We start from the raw sequence: 19,102 nt of genomic DNA, 5'->3' as shown, positions 1-19,102 counted from the left end.
AGGAATGCTGTAGTCTTCAGACTGAAAGGAAAATTGAACTGGACAAGCTGAAATATACCCTCAGAGAGGAATGTGCAGGAGCTTTTCATACCTTGTGGTTCTGAGTTGCAGACTCTAGATGCTGACTCCTGTTGACACTAAGTAACCATTAAAACCAGACAAGGTCTTACTGCAGGACAGGTAGAATTTTACCTGTGAACTCTACACATACATTATCATGTCATTTTAATTTAAAATTCCTTCAGAGAATGAACAGTAGTGGCCTCCCTTTCACCTGGTCCCTTCTACTTTTGCTCCCCCAGCAGCAGGATTGGCTCACACGATCAGGCCAGCAGAAAATCTCTGCTCTGCACTAATACATTTCAACACCTGAGCAGCAAAAAACCAGCAGCAATTAAGAAGAACAAAATAAATAATTCAATAGTTAATTTGACCTGCCAGGTTGTAGAGTATTTTTTATATATATATATCCTACCAGATTTTATTTTAGTTTGCAAGAAGTGCCCCTGGAGAGTAATGCCGTGAGAGCCTGTAAAATGCTATAGCATGATGCAAGGCAAAAGCTCACCCATAAATGGGGCAACTGTTGTGTAAAGGAAAGCTTTTTTTTTCCCTGTCAGAGTCCTGCATATTTCATGAGAAAGTGATGAAATCCTTCTCTGATTCTTTATGAATTAATCTGCCAACCAATTAGGCAAGTAAAGCTGCCATAGATTGGAAGACTAAAATTGCACTGCAGGTACCTGACTTTTAGAGGCAACACAAACCAAACAGAAAACTAATGTGGTTTGGGTTGTTTTTTCTTTTTTTTCCTCTGCTAAAGCAATTGACTTCTTTTTAATTGCCTCACAAATAATCCATAGACAGTTTTGTGTAGAAGCAATCTGTGTGGCCTCTGAATACATGAATATACATTGAAAATGGGGGGAAAACAGTCCTGCAAGATGAGAATTAGTGGGAGAAGAGAACAGCTGTACTTTAACAAGATACTCCTGCGTGACTACCAGGTTTAAGGGGTTATGCAGTGGGGCTAATGTTAAACTGGTGAGGAAAAAAAAAATCAAGCAGTCCAGATGGAAGGACTTCCAGTCCCTTCTAGTAAAAAAATAGGAGATGAAAATTGAGATGACAGGCAACTGCATGTGCACAGGTGGACAGAACTAAAACTAGGAGGAAATGGGTAGAATGAGGTTTGAGATGACTGTCAGCAGCCTCAGAGCTGGTGGGAAGCAGGAGAAGCACCAGGAGGGAATGCTCTGAGGCTCCATGTGCAGCTCTGAAACAAATGGATACGTGATGCTTCTGGCACACGTTTGCTCTTCTCACTCATCCTCTGTGGCTACTCCAGAAGCCAAGTGGTCTCCAAGCAGCTGCACAGCCTGGCTCAGCAGTATCACTGAGATTTAAGCACACTTGTTGAGAGGAGAGTACACCAGGGAGGGTGCAGTAAATGCAAACACTTTTTATCTCGGATACACACACACTCTCGTTTACTGAGCAATCTAGGTGCTTGCTGTGCTCATTTCAACCCATTCTGACATTAATGCAAAGGGTGAAAAAACCCCTCCAGGCAAACCAAAAAAAGCAGCCACAAACTCCTCTTCCTGCTTAATGACACCACAGCCTAACTTCTCTGGGTAGAGAACATCGGTAAGATCTCAACTTCCTTTAAGGAAATTATTACAAAATTCTCCTCAAGGCTCAGAAAACTGCAACTTGGGCAGGGCAAGCACTAAGAACAGCACCCAGAGTAAGCTCTCCCCAGTGCCTGATGTTGTCTTGTATCTGCTATTACCCTACACGAACATTTGCAATGATTTGAAAGGTCTAAGTTGCTTTAAAACTAAATAAATTAATTAAACCAGCCCTTAAGCTTCTAGAAAATTACTACAACTGCTATTATAGCCTTTCAAAGTCCTGGGGAAAGGGAAAAAAAGACCACTGGGTTGAATACAAACCAGGTGCACTACAAGGCTTCTTTTATTGCATCTTCCATTTCCTAAAGACTTTCATGAACATATGAAAACAAACACTCCACTCCTTCGCAATTAAGTTTCTCTCTGGTTGTAAGTACAGCTATTTTTAGCTTTAATTTGGGGATATCTCCCAGCACTACAGAGCATAATCAGCTCCACCATAACTCTGCATCATCATTATCTAGTACCAGCCTATCTTTAGAACATGCACATTTTACACACTGAAGGGTCCCAGCAGTCTGTTTTCAGCTGATGATGACGTTTTAGTTCCTTCAGTCCTGTCCTTCAGGAATGCAAATACTGACCACTACGTGGTGCTGCAAAGGTTTACTCCAACTGCAGCCCTAGCCCATTAAGCCCAAAACTCTGCTCTCCACATCACTACTGTTCCCTTACAAAATCAAGAGGACGAGGAAAAGCATGCTAATTTCAAGCCCCATTAAAATTGCCCAATAAAATAATTCGATGCCCTCAAATGTAAATGCAAGAAAATTTATGAGGGAATCATATTGGTATTCCAGTTTCTAAGAAGAAAATATAGAAAATGATAAAAAGATTAAAAATAAAAAACCTACTTGAAAGGATGCATCTCCCCCAGCCCAGAGCTGATATCTCCCCATTTGACTCTTGTAGAGCTTTTGTATTCATTGTGGCTTAAGTTGTTTCTTTCTCCACTGAGCTGTACCAGAGGCAGGCACAACAGCTTTGGTTTTTTTATGGATCTTGCAGTCATTGCAGGAGATTTTCAGCAATACTGCAATAATCAAGAATATTATTCCAAAGTAATTGCTGATGTGCTAACACCAGCCTACAGCCATCTCGGTTTTCAGCCTCCCCATCGCTGAGCAAATCTCCTTCACAGCCTTTGAGATCCAGAGCAGAGTGCAACAGTGCTGCTCTGTCTGTGGGAATAGCCATCAACGTACCAGCCAATGTTGAACTCAACGTGAGCATCAAAGAATCCAACGACAGGAGAAGTTGCTGCTTTCCAGCCTTGGATCCTGGCTCGAATCAGTCCTTCTCGTTTGGTGTTGCGCACTATTTTCACCAGACCTGGGTATCTTTTGTTGACATACTGGTCCAGATTAAATTTGAGCTCAACTGGAGGGCAAAAGAAAGCACATAAATATTCACAGTGAGAAAAAACCTGTAACTTTATGTTTTATTTTGATTTATTCTGCAACAGAAAGGGGAAAAAAAAAAAACAAACAAATCCTTAAATATTCCTACACCCTTAGTCAGTCTTGCAGATGCAAACTAAGAAATGCAGCTGTGACGTGGGCTAGTTCCAGGGGAAACTCTCCCTGCATCACAGCAGCAGTTACTGTCAGAATTGCACAGGTTTGGTATGGCCTGATGGATTTGAGTATTGTTTCGAAGAGACAGTTTGTCTAGATGTTTTTAAGCCATTACTTAAATGGAATCAGCAGGGTTTATCCACATAATGTTTGTCTGTTATACAAAGAGTTAATATTTACTCACAGCTTTGTTCTGGTGGCTCAACCAACCCTCTCATCAGCAAACACAAACTCTTGTAAATTCTAATTATTTCAGGAAAAGTACATTAATTTACACCAGCTTATGATCCTGCTTATTAGCCACAAACCAGTGGCTGCATGGAGAACCTTCCTCCCCCAGCTGTTGAAATGCAGAATGACTGTGTCCTGTTTCATCCCAATATTAAAAAAAAAAAAAAAAGAAAGGCATTTCAGCTAGGAGTGACCAAACTCCTTTTGACTGCCATTTCATGTCCAATAATCACACAGGATACAGTATATATGTCATTGTGTAGATAGATAGATATAGATACACACAGTATAGGTATATATAAATAGATATAGATGCACACAGTATAGGTATAGATAAATATAGATATAGATGCACATAGTATGGGTGTATATAAATATAGATATAGATGCACACAGTATAGGTATAGATAAATATAGATGCACACAGTATAGGTATAGATAAATATAGATACACACAGTATAGGTATAGATAAATATAGATATACCTACACACAGTATAGGTATAGATTATATATATATATATAAAATAGAAATGGGTAGATTCAGATTGGATGTTAGGAAGAAATTCTTCACCATGGGGGTGGTGAGACACTGGAGCAGGCGACCCAGGGACGTGGTGGAAGCCTCATCCCTGGAGGTTTTTAAGGCCAGGCTGGATGTGGCTCTGGACAACCTGATTTAGTGTGAGGTGTCCCTGCCCAAGGCAGGGGAGTTGGAACTGGCTGATCCTTGAGGTCCCTTCCAGCCCCAACAATTCTATGATTCTGTGATGTGGCTCTAAGCAACCCATGGCAGATGGGTTGGAACTAGATGATCCTTGAGGTCCCTTCCAACCCTAACAATTCTATGATTCTATAGTGAGAGGAAAAGTTACTTCTGTTCACCATTGTCACTGTTGTCATCCACCAGAATGATCTCCTTGAGCAAGTGTGACGGGGTGTGGTTCACGACACTGTGCACCGAGCGCAGGATGACAGAGAGAGCCTCGTTTACAAATATAAAGACCACAGAGATCTGAGGCAGGTCGTCTGGGTAGCTCATCTGTTTGCACCTGGAGAGAAAGAAGAAAGAAAGAATTAAAGCCCAAGTAGCCACTGGGAACTGGGGAGTATCCTCTCCTCATTCCCCTCCAGCGTATTGGCACTTTCAGGCTTTGTTCTTTCTAACTGTAAAGATGTGGTAAAAATCTCAAAAAGCAGAAACATAGCCAGGAGCAGCAAACTTTCCATCAGTTCAGTGTAAACCAAAGTGTATCTGCATGCACACGGACTTGTAGTGGCTCTCACAGCTAGGAAGATTAAAAGCACCTCATGAAAACCAAAGGATTATCAATGACTTTGCTCAAAAACAGCCCAGAGAAGGTTCACAATACTATAGGCTGTCTGTTCTCCCAGGGAAACCATCAGAGCATCTGCTGCTAACTCATTAGACCTCATGCTTTTAAACCCAAGATCCACTCAAGCAAGTTCTCCATTTGCCCATACAAAGAGCACTTGCCACCCTTTCTGATGTTGCCGGTTTTGCAGCTACTAGTAGCAAGAACATGATGTTTGTTGTGCAGGCATGCACTTGCTGAAATATTTGCAATACAAAATCACAGAATTAGGCTGGAAAAGACCTCTGAGATCATCAAGCCCAGCCTATGACCTAAACCCCACAACATCAGCTAAACCATGCCACCAAGAGCCACAGCCAATTTTTCTTGAAGACCTCCAGTGATGGCGACTCCACCACCTCCCCGGGCAGCCCATTCCAGAGCCTAATCAGCCTTTCTGCTTCCTAGCATCCAACCTAAACCTCCCCTGGTGCAGCTTCAGGCCATGCCCTCTTGTCCTGTCACAAGTTGCCTGGGAGAAGAGCCTGACCCCCACCTGACTACAGCTTCCTTTCAGGTAGTTACAGATCTGCTCCATCTGAGTCGTCACCTTGCTGGGCAACTATCTCCTGAGATGCACAATTTCCTTCTGTGCTTCCTCACTGCTGCATGTATGTTACCATTTTGAGAAAGAAAAACAAGTCCTGGAGAAGTCACAAAGCACAGAGCAGAGCAGCTGCTTCCCAAACCCCCAGCCCATGCCTCTTTGTAGCACCACACTGCTTTATTTCAGTGGGATTCTCTCCCAGTAACAAAGATGCTAACTTCAAAATACTGCATACATACATATTCTCACAGTCAAGAGCCATTCACAATTACCATGGCAATTATTGAACCTGCTCTCTAAAATACTTCTAATGATATCACAGGGACTGACTTTTCCTGCTCTTATCAAACTTTCTGACCCCTTGGCTCATTATTTTGGCATAATAATCACTTTTTTTCTCCCAGTGTCAGCAGTCATGAGGATAGGGAGGGTGACAATCTCTTGACTGTTGAGTAACCTCTGGAAATCAGTTATGAATCCTAGTAAAGTGTAATTATTCAAAATTCCTGCTCATCCCAGCACTATTTCTTCAGAGACCAGATTGCCATTGATTACAGTGTTACCATAGCTACTGACTAGCAGGTTCTTGGTAGCCTGCACCACGCAGAGGACCACTGTGTAAAACTCCTGGCTAAGCAGCATTCTCATACACTCCAAAAATAAACCTGGAATAAGAACAGATATTTACAGGAGTTGTGATTGCTCTGACACAGCCTCCTGCTTGAACCTCTTTTTGAATGTGATTTTTCTCTTGACCACACCAATATACCAAAGAAGCCCCTCAGGAATACCTCACTAATAGGAAACAGCCATCAGCTAAACACATGGACCTTGCAAGATTTCCCTTGATGGGGGACACTTTGCTCTGATAGCAATTTGCTTCAGAGCCTCACTTGTATCAGCAGGAAACAGCAAAGTGCGTCTCAGTAAATCAGACTGGTGCCCAAGGAACAGCTGCATTGCTGGTAAAAGTGAGGCAGAGGAAGGAGCCCAGTGCAGGCCATGCATTCATTCTGGTGGAGTCTTCCATCAGCACTCAGAGCTAGAAGGAATGAAGGGAAGCAAAGAAGTCTGGAGACAGCAAGGATATGGCAGAGGTGGAGGAGGAGGGGGGAGTACAGTAAGAATGAGAGGGCAGCCAAAGCAGCACTTGCAATGTAGAGGGACAAGTAACCAAAAGAAAGGTAGGATGAACCCAGGGGTTAGAAGTAGAGGAACATGTGTAGAAAAACTGAAGTATTTTGCTTAGAAAAAACAGGGAGCCACTGAAATAGTACAAAACCTTCCTGGATTAGGCTGGACTTCCTTTTTCTGATCAAGCAATTTTGCTGACCTTTTCTGGAGTAAAAAGTATTTGTTTTATTGGTAAGTGGGCTGAAACATCTGGGCACCCAGCCACATGTTCCTGTCCAGACTGAAAGGTTGAGTAGCACTAATCCCCAGCTCTTTTCCTCCATCCTCCCACTTACATTCTGAGAAAATCAGTATTTTTAACTCAAGCATTAAACCCAGCACACCTACACCACAACCTCCACTTCTGATTTATTTGGTTTCCATCACATTAAATCGATGCATTATTATCCTAATTGTGACTCCATGGTCTCCCTGGTTCAGAAGCCTTCTCTTGCTGTGGTTTTTCAGTGATTACATACATTGTGGGGCATCATGGACTGCTTTAGATAAAAGGTTGATTTGAATTATCCCCCTTGGCTTAAGTCATTCTGACTACTTCTCACTGCAGTCTTCCTCCTGTCAGTTCTTCCCTTTCTGTTAGCAGGACATAGATGAAAAACTACTTCATGTCTGCCTTTGGAAAGAACATTCCAACCACTACATAACAGAATATCTTGGGTAACACCACTGCAACAGGAACAACTAGAGGGAGAAAGGCAAACCTCAGAATTTAGCAGTGGTTTAAAAGCTGTCATAATACTATTTATTACAGCAAGGATGAAGAACAGCAAAAGAAGCTGTCCAGCTGAGTAGACTTTTCAAAGTACAGCAGTGATTTAGGAGTTTATTTCCTGCAGGGTTCCAGTCAACCTTGAACTCCCAACTCTTTAAGTCACTTCTGAAAATGAGATGGATGTGCTGAGATAGTCAGGAGAAAATGCTGGTCCCCTAGCAAACACTTCTGGTGATGTGTGAGAGCAGGAGCAATCCCAGTCAAGGGGCCTTTCCTTCAAAATCAGTGGGTGCTTAAGTGCTTTATTGGACCCTGGCCCAAGAGCTTCCCAGTGTGTTCTGTAATTAGACACCAACTCCAGCCATTTACAGTTAATACTTCCTTCCTTCCAAGAAACTCTAACCAGCAATTGACACCCTGAGCCAAAGAGTGACATTAGCAAGTCACACTCAAGGATGCTCTACCATCAAAGCCAACCCATGCCCATTATCACCTGACAAGGCCTTTGCAACTTCACTCTTGGCAGGGTGCTGACAACAAGCTGAGTGCATTGCAATGCCAGGTTCAGTGACTGTGCCTGGGTGCAAGGTTGAGAAAGTCAGTGCCAGGAGGACACCTGAAGTCTTCCATGGTGCAGACCTTGACTTTGTCCCTGGAGCATGGCAGCAGGAGAGCAGTCATTCCAGAAGTCCCAGGAAGAGTAAGACTATAACAAGTCCATTAAATTTCAATAAGGCATAGGACATCTTCTCAAGAAAAGGTTGGAGCAGCAGGTTGGAAACAGGGAAAGCAAGAAATCCATGAGCTAGTGATGGAGGAGCTTAACTTGAGACTAGTCACTTCCGTTTTTTTTGAGAAGAAAAGTAACAAGATTGTTACTACATCAAACTGTACAAAGGTGTCCTAACAAGGCATATCCTTGTATGCTTCAATTTGACCACTGAAAGGACTTTGGCAAGAGATTAAGAAATCTTCCAGTTCTGGCAGCCCTGATACTGTGCAGTAAAGTGCCTGGTTGTTTAAAGCAGCCTTCTTGGGTCACAGAGGCTGCCCTGCTTGGGGAGCCAACAGCACCAGAACTAGGACCAGCACTCTGCCAGGGAAAGGAGCTGAATCCCACCATGGTCTCTGCTCCTCTGCACTAGGTCTGATCACATTATGAACTGTGGCAAGAAGGTGAGGGAGAAGAATGACAGTAATTGATAGCCAAATCTTGGCCTCATTAACATCTGTCTAACACTACTGAGTTTGTGAAGGACTTAGAGCATATATTTGACCTCTGTGGTAGCTAATGATGATAAGTTGGCCAGGGAGAGCTCTCATTTAACATTACAGAGTCACAGAATCAACCAGGTTGGAAAAGACCTCAGAGATCATTAAGTCCAACTTATTGCCTAATACCTAACACCTCCTGACAACTAAACCATGGCTCCAAGGGCCACATCCAAGCTTTATTTGAACATCTCCGTGGGCAGCACATCCCACTGGCCAAGTACTCTTTCTGTGAAGAACTTTCTCCTTACCTTGAGCCTAGACTTCCCCTGGTGCAGCTTGAGACTGTGTCCTCCTGTCACTGACTGCCTGGGAGAAGAGGCCACCTGTCTACAGCTTCCTTTTAGGTAGTTGTAGAGAGCAATAAGGTCTCCCCTGAGCCTCCTCTTCTCCAGGCTAAACAACCCCAGCTCCCTCAACCTCTTCTCACAGGGCTTATGCTCCAGACCTCTCCCCAGCCTCATTGCCCTTCTGATTCTAAATTAGTATCATGAACTGTCATCAGGTCTCACAGTGTACAACCAGTAAAGGACCTCAGGTCTGCATGAGAAGCAATGCCTCTCTCCAGGGGACACAGGTATGCTGCACTGCTGGCTGCATTTAGGACTAATGTCAGCAAAGGCTACCACTGTCAGAGCTAATCATACCCATGGACCAGCTGAGGATGGATTAGACCTGGTACATGGAACAGCTCTTCAGGCACCTTCGTACGACATGCCAAGTATCACACCTGAGCATCCTGCTGTTCTCTTGGGAAATGTCTTTGAGTGTTCTTGCTCTGTATTGGGTTCTGCAGAGCTTGGCTGGCAACTCAGAGGCATTTCCTTAGTAGATAGCAGAGAGTTTGATGTCAGGTCATTTTTCTCCACTCTGGAGATGATTTTCACTCATTCTTTCCCTTGCATTTGAACAGGTTCCTTAAATGAACATTTCCTAGCCAGCTCCCTAAGCCCAGTTGTGAGCACTCTCTGTGCAGGCATAAGAAAACAGGAAAGGCTCTTCAGCTGCCAGACCAGGACCTTGGGGAGCAAAACCATGTACTAACACAGAAAAGGTCACAGATTACAAACTGGGACAATGAGAAAACAAAAGCTTCTTAGTTGCACATGAGCCAGCTCATGGTAGCCCTGTCAGCTTGCAAGCAGTAAAGGGAAGGAAATTTACTTTTGTCTGAACCTCCATTTTTTGATGTTTGTATTTAAACTATTTGTGTCTGAAGCAGCAGAAAGATGTGCAATCTGTTTATCAGCACTGGTCTTACAGTCCTTTGGAGTTGTACTGTTTTTAGTGAAGGGCTGACACTAGACCCATGCAGGTCAATTGGTGCATTACCAAGGAATTAAAAGTCTTTCCTACTTGCTTTCTCCTGCTTTCTTCTGTCTGCATACTTGCTACACTGCAGAAAAAAAAAAAAGAACATAAAAAAGGATTTGCTTGCAGACCTTAATATACTGAGTTTGGAAATGGATTAGGCAATGCATTTAGAGATTTCTGACAGCTTTACCCTTCAGGAAGAAATGCAAACGAAATTAAAGCTGCTTCATGAATCTTTAAAGTATTTAATACAAGATATGTTTTTCCAATGAACTACTGGGATGGAGATGGCTGTGGGTTTCTCTCCTTCACAAGCTTGATGAAATTGCTGGGCATGAAGGAATTGCCTCTTGTAGTTCTAGAATGAAAATGCCCAACATGCTCCATACCTTGAAAGCTGCAGAATGGCTGTGTTCTGGTTTTATAGCCACAGCAGGGAAAAGAGGCTGAGCAGGGTACAGGATCAATGAAAGGACAAGGATAAATATTAAAAAGATTACTGAATCCTTGCTTGTTAATGCTAACAAATACTACTTTAAATCACCATGTCATTGTGTGTTTTGAACCTAGTTAAAGCAAAGGCTGGAGTAATCTTACATACACGGTTACCTTTTAGTAGCTAAATGCTGCCCTGACTTCTGTAGGCACAGATGATTTGCAAGTTAAATCACTAAATTTAGGGGGTAGTTCAGTGTCAGATTTCTTGCTCCAGAAAACCACTGAGGCTTTGCAGCTGGTGCTAGAGGTAACAGCAACTTTTCAGATGCAGAAACAAACGACTGGCATTACCTTCACTGGCACAACAGTGAAAATGTGACAAGCTGCAAACCTCTCCTTTCCCAGCATGGGATTCAGCTGCTGACCACTCTCTGGCAAAAAGCAATGGCAGGCTACAGAACTGATTAGCTTCATGGATCATGAATCTGTCAGGCAGAGGGCTCCAGCTCCTTCCTAATTAATTCTCCTTCTCAATAGGAGGTGTTAACTGCATTGTGCCATAACATTCTTTTTCTATTAAGGATGGAATTTTTTCCCCCCCCTGCCCTATCCAAACACAAGCAGTAAATTTTTCAGGTCAAGACTTGCTCTTACTTTTCCTGCAGCTCAAGGACTGCATGCACTAGGAATCAGGTAATATAAATACAGCTGTGAACAAGGGAGCCCCACTGCTCAATGGATCTTGGGAGGTGCAGCCCACTGTATTTACAACCAAGGTAAAAAGAGATACAACATTTGCTTTCAGGAAAAGCTTACGAAATAAAATGGCACCAGAAGATAACCTTTTTGCTGTGGTTATTTCTTTGTAGTCTGTGTTGCTTTGTGGGATATATCACATGGTAGAAAAATCAAATACCTTCTCCTTTTTCCTGAACTTCTCTGGGGAATAGCAGCTACCAGTGCAATTCTTGTTGGTGCTGTAAGCTTGGTAGTATTGGCAGCTCCAAAAAACCATCAGTGTTGATGAGCAAAGCATTTGGTGCAGGAATTTCCCCCTCTAAGTAACAGCTAAAGAAACTGGGGTAGTTTTTACTCCACCTCTGCAAGTGTTATAACAAACCTGTCAGTATTTGGACATTCAGCACTTCTTATTTCCATCCAGTTTCTAAATTCCAGTACAACTAAGACTAACTTCTCTGTACAAAAAAAAAAAAAAAAAAAAAAAAACAAAACACCCAAACAAACAACAAAAAACCAAAACAATCAACACAAGTTTTGTTTTTTTGCTTTTAACACACTTGCTGCTCTATTTGGCTTAATTCCTCCCTTCTCTAAGACAAAACTATGGATGGTAGAAAGCCCTGAGAACTGTCAATGACTGATAGCACAATCACAGAATCATAGAATCAGTCAGGGTTGGAAGGGACCACAAGGATCATCCAGTTCCAACCCCCTGCCATGGGCAGGGACACCTCACACTTCATCAGGCTGGCCAGAGCCTCATCCAGCCTGGCCTTAAACAACTTCAGGGATGGGGCCTCAACCTGGACAACCAATTCCAGGCTCTCACCACTCTCATGGGGAAGAACTTCTTCCTCACATCCAGCCTGAATCTCCCCACTTCCAGCTTTGCTCCATTCCCACTAGTCCTGTCACTACCTGAACAGATATGCAACATTAAGATATGCAGCACGACAATGGCACCACCTATAAAGAATATTAACCCTTCCATTTAGGATCATTAGACTCTTCAAAAGTAGCTGCCCCACACATAAAATAGGAGGCTTGTGTTTCACTGAGCTATTTCTGGCTTTCCTCAGGCAAACAATAGCAGAAGCATGCCATCACATCTAATACTCACATTGATTTATGCATATAAACCCACTAAAACTAGTTCCAATCACTTTCAAAACAAGCCCCTTTATTAACATGAAAAGTGGCTAAAAGCTCAGGCTCAGATCCTTCTGCAATAAAAAAAGTATTTGTCTTTTTTTTGGTAACTTAACTTTACTCACTAATATGTTTTGAAATACCATCTGTAAGAAATTTCCATTCTATCCCCTAGTGTGCTCATTCAGATCAGCCTGTGGCTGTATGCATGCTGCATCACAAAGCATTAGGCTGATTGGAAATTAATGGAGAAGCTGAAATCTGCTTTCAAACGCTTTTCAAAACCCCCCAAAGAACATGCATCCCCCATGAGGCTGCATTTTTAATGGTGCTGCACTTAAATGTAAGGAAGAGCCCAACTAAATTCCAAGTGACATGCATTCTGCCTAATTTTAGGTGCTATTTAGTTGAGATTTCTGACAGATCCTGGTCCCTGTTCCAATTAGATGTTTAGCCTTCATCCTTTAAAGGTAAAAAGCTAGACAAGAGCTGTCTTAAAAAGATTAACAGAAAGGGGATTGCTCTGGGCAATCTGATCTGGTTGAGGATGCCTCTGCTTACTGCAGAGGGGGTTGGACTAGGTGACCTTTGAAGGTCCTTTCCAACCCAAACCATTCCATGATTCTATGACCTTGCAAAATTCTGCTTTGAGGTTGGAGAATTGTGAACATGAAGTGAAAGAGACATCAATGAAACCAAGGAAAATGATAGTAAATACAGGCAAAACTAAAGGCATTTTGCCAATTCACAATAGCAGTGGTTTGATTCAAAGTTCATTATCAGCAAAATACCTTTTGTACAACTTTTGGAAGTTTAATTGTGGGGACTGTGCTGTCTATGGAGGAGAGAGAACATACCATCACCTCAGTGCTTCTCCAAAACTAACACCTCATATTTCACATAGGAAAGGTTCACAAAGAGCCATTCCAGAAGCCAGAAAATGTTCTCTAGGATGCATTCACAAAATTGGCTGCTGTTCTGTGGCACCACTTCTTGTTCCTGCCACCAAGGGTTATTACTTTCCAGCTAGCAATGAAAAATCAGCTCTTCAGCTGCATTTCCTACAGTGGTTGCTAGCAGATTTCCCATTAAGAAGTCCTCTTCCACTCAGGGTGATGCATCAAAATCCCCAAAAAGGATCTTTGTGGCAAAGGAAGAGTGAATCCCAGCATGTCTGCAGGGAGTGAGAAGGTAACAGCCTAAATATCCAAAAGTGGACTACATATCTTAAGATATTACCTTCTCTGAAATTTCTCTCCCATTTCACTCCAGGTCCATGCCAGACATAAGGGAAAAATAGTAGAATGGATGAAATCAAAGGAATAATTTTCAATAAATAATGTATGAGAGTAAAGTCTCCATTTTCCATTTGCACAGAACATTTTGCTGTACCCTTGAAGCTATTTGTTATTCAGATAATAATATGTAAATACAGAAAGTCATCTTTGACTATTAAAAAATTTCCTGCAAGTATTTAATATTAAAAATTCAAGGCATTTCTGTTCAATTGTGACTGTCTCAATCCCTCAGCTGATGTTGTTGGTGCTGGACAGAGGCTGAGCATCACAGAGTTATCCAGAAATGTAGGGCAATAAAAAAAGTTTTCAAGGTAACTGCTGCAGAGCTCTTTGTGGTTTTCATTACAGGTTTGCTGTCACATTTCAGTTTGATGGTGAGGAGGAGGATAGAGGAATGCAATAACTTCCCACTATTACTTCACCTAACAATGTTTTTTTATGGTCTTGGGAGGACATACAACAATGTTTGGCAAACAATCCTTTCTTTAATGTTTTTCACGTTGTATTTCACAGGAGACCAACTTTAATCTCTGCTCAAATCCAGTTATGTGGCAGAATATTTCTTTCTACTTATGTATAAATACAGGAGGTTGGAGGAATAAACAACCAAATGTGAGGTCAGTCATCAACTGAGTAAAGCCATCCTCTCACTGCCTGCCAAAACTGCTGTGAGAAGCTCTTAATCTTACCTTGTCCCAGCAGCTGCAAGACTGGTTGTAGTCCAGAAAGGTAATCACAGCACTTGGTGTGCTGAGCTGATGCAGAAGCTGCTTTGACTAACCAGCAATGGCCTTGAAATGTTTAAACAGTAGTCACAGGGCTTTTCATCTTGCTTTAAATGATCAATTTCTATCAGAGTGAAAACAGACCAAGTTTATGGTAGGTGGGGAGAATTATGGTTCGAATCGAGCAGCGTTCCAAGAACAAATGCATAAAGAGCATTGATTTAGCACTGAAAATGGGAGTATTAAATCCATGATGTTTAGATGCTTTATATGGGATCGAGCAGAGAGCCTGATGGTAGCAGCAGCATGTCTATAAAAAAGCATGTCTCTGAGTCAAGCAAAGAGGACAAATGAAGGTGCATGTGCCATATGTATTTCCTCTGCTAGACAGGGGTAGGAAGCCGCCTGACAAACTAAGCCTCTTTAACAACAGATGACGGAGGGCATTCGAAGATCTCCGTGAACTTTGGTTCAAACCCTGCAGGATAAATCACTGGGCAAAAACAGCTTTTGTCAAAACCTAAAAGCAGTCAGATCCTGAAGTGCAGATGGGACTTTTCTCCTCTTTACATCTTTCCCAGTGCTACTTGCAGGACTGTTCATTGTGTGTTAGAACTACTTTATGAAATGTCCTGTTCAAATAAAGCAGTTAAGCGTGTCTGAACCTCACTGGGGTTACTCATTGTCTTAAAGCTAGGAACATATTTAAGTGCTACATTGGACTGGAGCCTAATTGCACTTTTATAGCTTTTGTTTAAATTAAAAGCTAGCTAGAGGTGAACAGCACAGTATTCAACATTCATGCATTTAAAAGTTAAATGTTAATAACAGTTAGAATCATGGAATTGTTAGAGTTGGAAAGGACCTCAAGGATTATACAGTTCCAACCCCCCTGCCATGGACAGGGACACCTCATACTAGATCAGGTTGCTCAATGCCCCATCCAGCCTGACCTTAAAACCCTCCAGGGATGGAGCTTCTACCACCTCCCTGGGCAACCTGTTCCAGGTCTCACCACCCTCATGGTGAAGAACTTCTTCCTACCTTTGAATTATGTTGGCCACTTCAGCAAACTCCTGCATCCTAATTTAATCTTGGTTCCATTGAGAAACAAAGACATTTCTAAAACATCCAGCCACATTCACTGTCTAGCACAAAGCTAATATCTAGGGCACTTGATAGCAGCAATACTCCTTTGACGTATAAGGATTTTTATGTTTATGAGCTCTTATCCTAATTTAGAAAAACAGGCCAGCATATGCTTACTGTTCACTCAGGGTGACAGGAATTAGGCAGACATCCTAGACTAGGCAGTATGGTTGTGAATTTGAGTGGGCCAAGGACTCAGGTTAGTCCTTTCCTCACTCTGAGAAGCTACAACATTTGTGTACTGCTCCTGTCCAAACTTGCCTGCTGAAAATCAATTCCCTTTTTCACTCTCTGTCATCAGCTGGTTTTTCCTACTTACCCACAACTCATAGACATTTTGAAGTCATATCCTCAGTGTTTGTAGATTGAAATTAATTTTCCATCAGAAAGAAACCTAGGTGAGTGCTTTGCACTGGGGGAACAGATTATTCCCATTAACCATCTGCCCAGCAGACCGAGTCTGTGTTCACAGCCATGCCCTTCTTCATCCCTCATCTACAGACAGACACATTCAACCTGTTTCATCCAGACAGCTTGCTCAGACCTGTACTTAGAGGAACTTTTTCCACCCCCTCTACTGCTTCCAGAGCTTTCCAGATCCGGCAGGCAAAGGAGTTGAGTGTTCCTCTATGAGCAAACAGAACACTGATTCCCTGTCTCTTGGGTACATGTGGGTTAACAACACCCAGGTAATAAGCCAAGGGACTAGCTGTAGGTCATGCATTCCTTTTCAGACTGTGTAGGAAATACAGGAGCAAAGCTTCAATGTCATTTTTATCTTGAGTTTAATGTAACCTGCACCATGACCCTCTGTGATGGTTTGAAACACCCTCTGGGAGAACTGTGTCCTAATGAAACATCCACAGAGGGGAGGAAGGCTTACTCCAGTTGCTGAATGAGACAACTGCTCATCTGGTGGATGGAAATAAATAAAATTTATGCCTTTCCTCTGGAATTTTAGGGGTACAGTCTAACTTTGCAACAGCACCCAAGAGCATTTTAGTGCACTGTTTTAATTATTATTGCTGCTATCAGTATTCCACCATTAGTCAAGTCTGAGCTACTGCCTCTGCCAGAAAGGTGTTTCATGCTACCCTGGAGGCCAGCCCAATGCTAGGTCATTCTGAAGACAAAATACCTAAATGCAGACTAACAAAAGTCTGGGAGTGTTGAATAAATAATATACTCATCCCTTGGAGCAAAGAAGAAAATAAACTAATTAAGGAACTATTTGACAACCTGCAGGCATCTTACCCAGGTAAAATGCAACTCCAGAGGGCTTGGTTTCCCTGGATAAACAGAGAGCTTTGTGCATAAGCAAACCACAGAGATGAAATCTCCTCTAATTTAAAGCTGCCTAATACCTCCCTCACAAATCCTGCCACACCAGCAACAACAACAATTGCAGGTGCACTTCTCAGACCAAGGGGATTTGAATTTTGCCTGATGTCTACATGGCAATTGTCCTCATTTTCTCTGGTTCAGACATATAAGGAGATGTGTATTTGTGCTGGGTCCCCAGCTCTTCTGTTTCTCTATGTGGAACTGCTTCTTGGTTTTGCTTAAGTGATCTCTTATGAATATATATCATAATTCTGTACAGAAAACAATGTTGCCTTCTCTTTTGTCACTACTGGTAAACTTCTGCTGAGCAAGGGCCTTCCAGCTGTCTTTCTGGGGAGGTGAGATAAGAAACACAGAGTATTTTTCCAAGCATTATTTTCATGTATATGCTAATCTGTAGACCAGAGGTGTTCACAAGAATTTACAGAGGAGTCTTAAGAAATTACAGCCCATAACAAATTTCTTTGCGAAGAGTAACTTTGTCTCAAATACTTAGTAATTCCAGACTTAGGCTAGCTGTCTTTCTAAGACAGAGCATTTACCTGCACAATGAATGGAAAAAAAACCCTCAATACTAGAAATAAGGAGCATGGCCAGTGACCCTGCCTCTGCAATACTTCAGCTAGTTAACAGCTGCCACCTGAGTTTCCTCAGTGCTCACAAGACTATTCCTCTCAATGCATAGAATCATCAGGACCCACGAAGATCAGTAGTCTGATTTTACACCACATTTTACACCTTAATCTCCTCCTTCTATATGGAGAGTGTTTTTAACCACCTTGGAGTTCTCAGGCTGCATGATGCTGCTTCACAAGAGTTATTTAAATGTCTCTGGACAGCCAAGAAATGGAGATAACAATCAGCCTGGTGCTGGCTTTATAAAGGAGGCATCAAAGCACAGGCCTGGAGCTCCTGCTCCTCAGGGCTTGCACCATATTTCAAGAGAACTGTCTAGGTGGGAACATTCGACTGCTGCAGGATTTCTTGTGGCCAAGAGGATGGAGACCAAAACTAAACATTAGTTTCATATTAAGATAGCCAATTGGTTTGGTAAAAATTTAGGGGAAAGAGGACACAGACTGCATGGGAGGCAACTGTCCTGGACCTCCTTTGGAGCTGCATGTGACCTGGTTTGGCTGAGGTTTGTCTCTGAGAGCACAGCAGAAGGTTTAGAAGCAAGGCAACAGAAGCCAAGAATTCTTCAGCAAGCTGGAGGAACAGGAGATAGGGGTCCCAAATTTCAACATCATAAAACTATCAAACAACTTAACTTGGTGCTGTGTCAGGGAAACAAAAACTTGGAAAGCATCTCAATCAAGCAAACCAAGACAGAGAGTTTACATTTTCTAGCCTGCAACTGTCAGGTTCTTCAGGCTCGGAGTAGTTTTAAGAGTCTCTCACTTTTATTAGCACTCAAAACAGGAGACAGAGGCAAAACAAGCAAGAACTGACACTATTAAAATGAAACACTGCATCAACTTGGAGTTCACAATTCAGTTTTATATCAGACAGAAGAGTAACTGTCTGACATTTTGGCCTGTTCATGCTTTTATCACAAAGACACAAATAAGAACAACTAAAAAACCTTGATGTCATTTGACCTACAGCCTTGACTTTCCTATACTGTGAAATTTACCCAAATAAAACAAGAACCTAAAGTAGCCAATTTCTGAAGTTGCTACACATCTCATGTCGTCAACAGAAGTAAATTTGCATGCACATTTTAAGAAAGAAAAGGGCAATATCTTCAGCTCAAACCATGAGAAGAACTCCTTCAAAGCCATAAAAGGTTATCAGGTGTAGTGTAACAGAGTTACATGCAAGTAAACATGAAAGGAAAATAAATACCACCCTGAATTCATTGCCTGACTTGTTCTGCTACTTCTTTTTATCCTGGAACATGATATCCTGGAGTGTAACACAACATGACAGCTCAGAAATTTACAGGAATACTCTCTTCTCTCTGGACCTGATAGTGGGCATGGGCCATGGTCCCCAGGGGGAGGGAAATGAAAGAAACTTTGAAATGCCAACACACAGCTGCAGAGAGCTGCAAGTCATGGCTGTATGTCAGTAGTGCTCCTGCATTACAGGTGTGTATTTACTTGTGAAAGAGTTGCATGCACAATTTGATGACAGCACTCCACAATTACTCTTCTTCAGGAGGAATTACTCCTTCTGCTGTCAAAACATTGTGGCTTTTTGTTTTCGAGGTGAGAAAATTACTCCAAAGCAGACTCAAAACAAAAAAACCCAACAAATAACCAACCCCAAACATTGTGTTTAAGGCACCTGTATCTGTGAATGGCACACCTTTAGTCTTATCATCTGCAAGGAGA

General features: G+C 42.2%; 1 protein-coding gene across 1 annotated transcript in view; it reads right to left on the bottom strand.

Moving 5' to 3' along the window:
- GALNT9 (polypeptide N-acetylgalactosaminyltransferase 9) overlaps positions 1–19,102 on the bottom strand; it is a 156,486-nt gene that overhangs the window by 100,850 nt on the left and 36,534 nt on the right. The window contains exons 3-4 of the mRNA XM_054392728.1: positions 4,390–4,556; positions 2,903–3,077 (exon numbers count right to left, since the gene is read on the bottom strand). Of these exons, the coding sequence (XP_054248703.1) occupies positions 2,903–3,077; positions 4,390–4,556 (342 nt within the window). The remainder of the gene's footprint in view (positions 1–2,902; positions 3,078–4,389; positions 4,557–19,102) is intronic.

Source organism: Indicator indicator, chromosome 26 (genome assembly GCF_027791375.1).
Source record: "Indicator indicator isolate 239-I01 chromosome 26, UM_Iind_1.1, whole genome shotgun sequence".
NCBI classification, from domain to species: domain Eukaryota; kingdom Metazoa; phylum Chordata; class Aves; order Piciformes; family Indicatoridae; genus Indicator; species Indicator indicator.
Note: the sequence above shows the minus strand (reverse complement) of the source record. Positions and strands in the feature narration are given on the sequence as shown.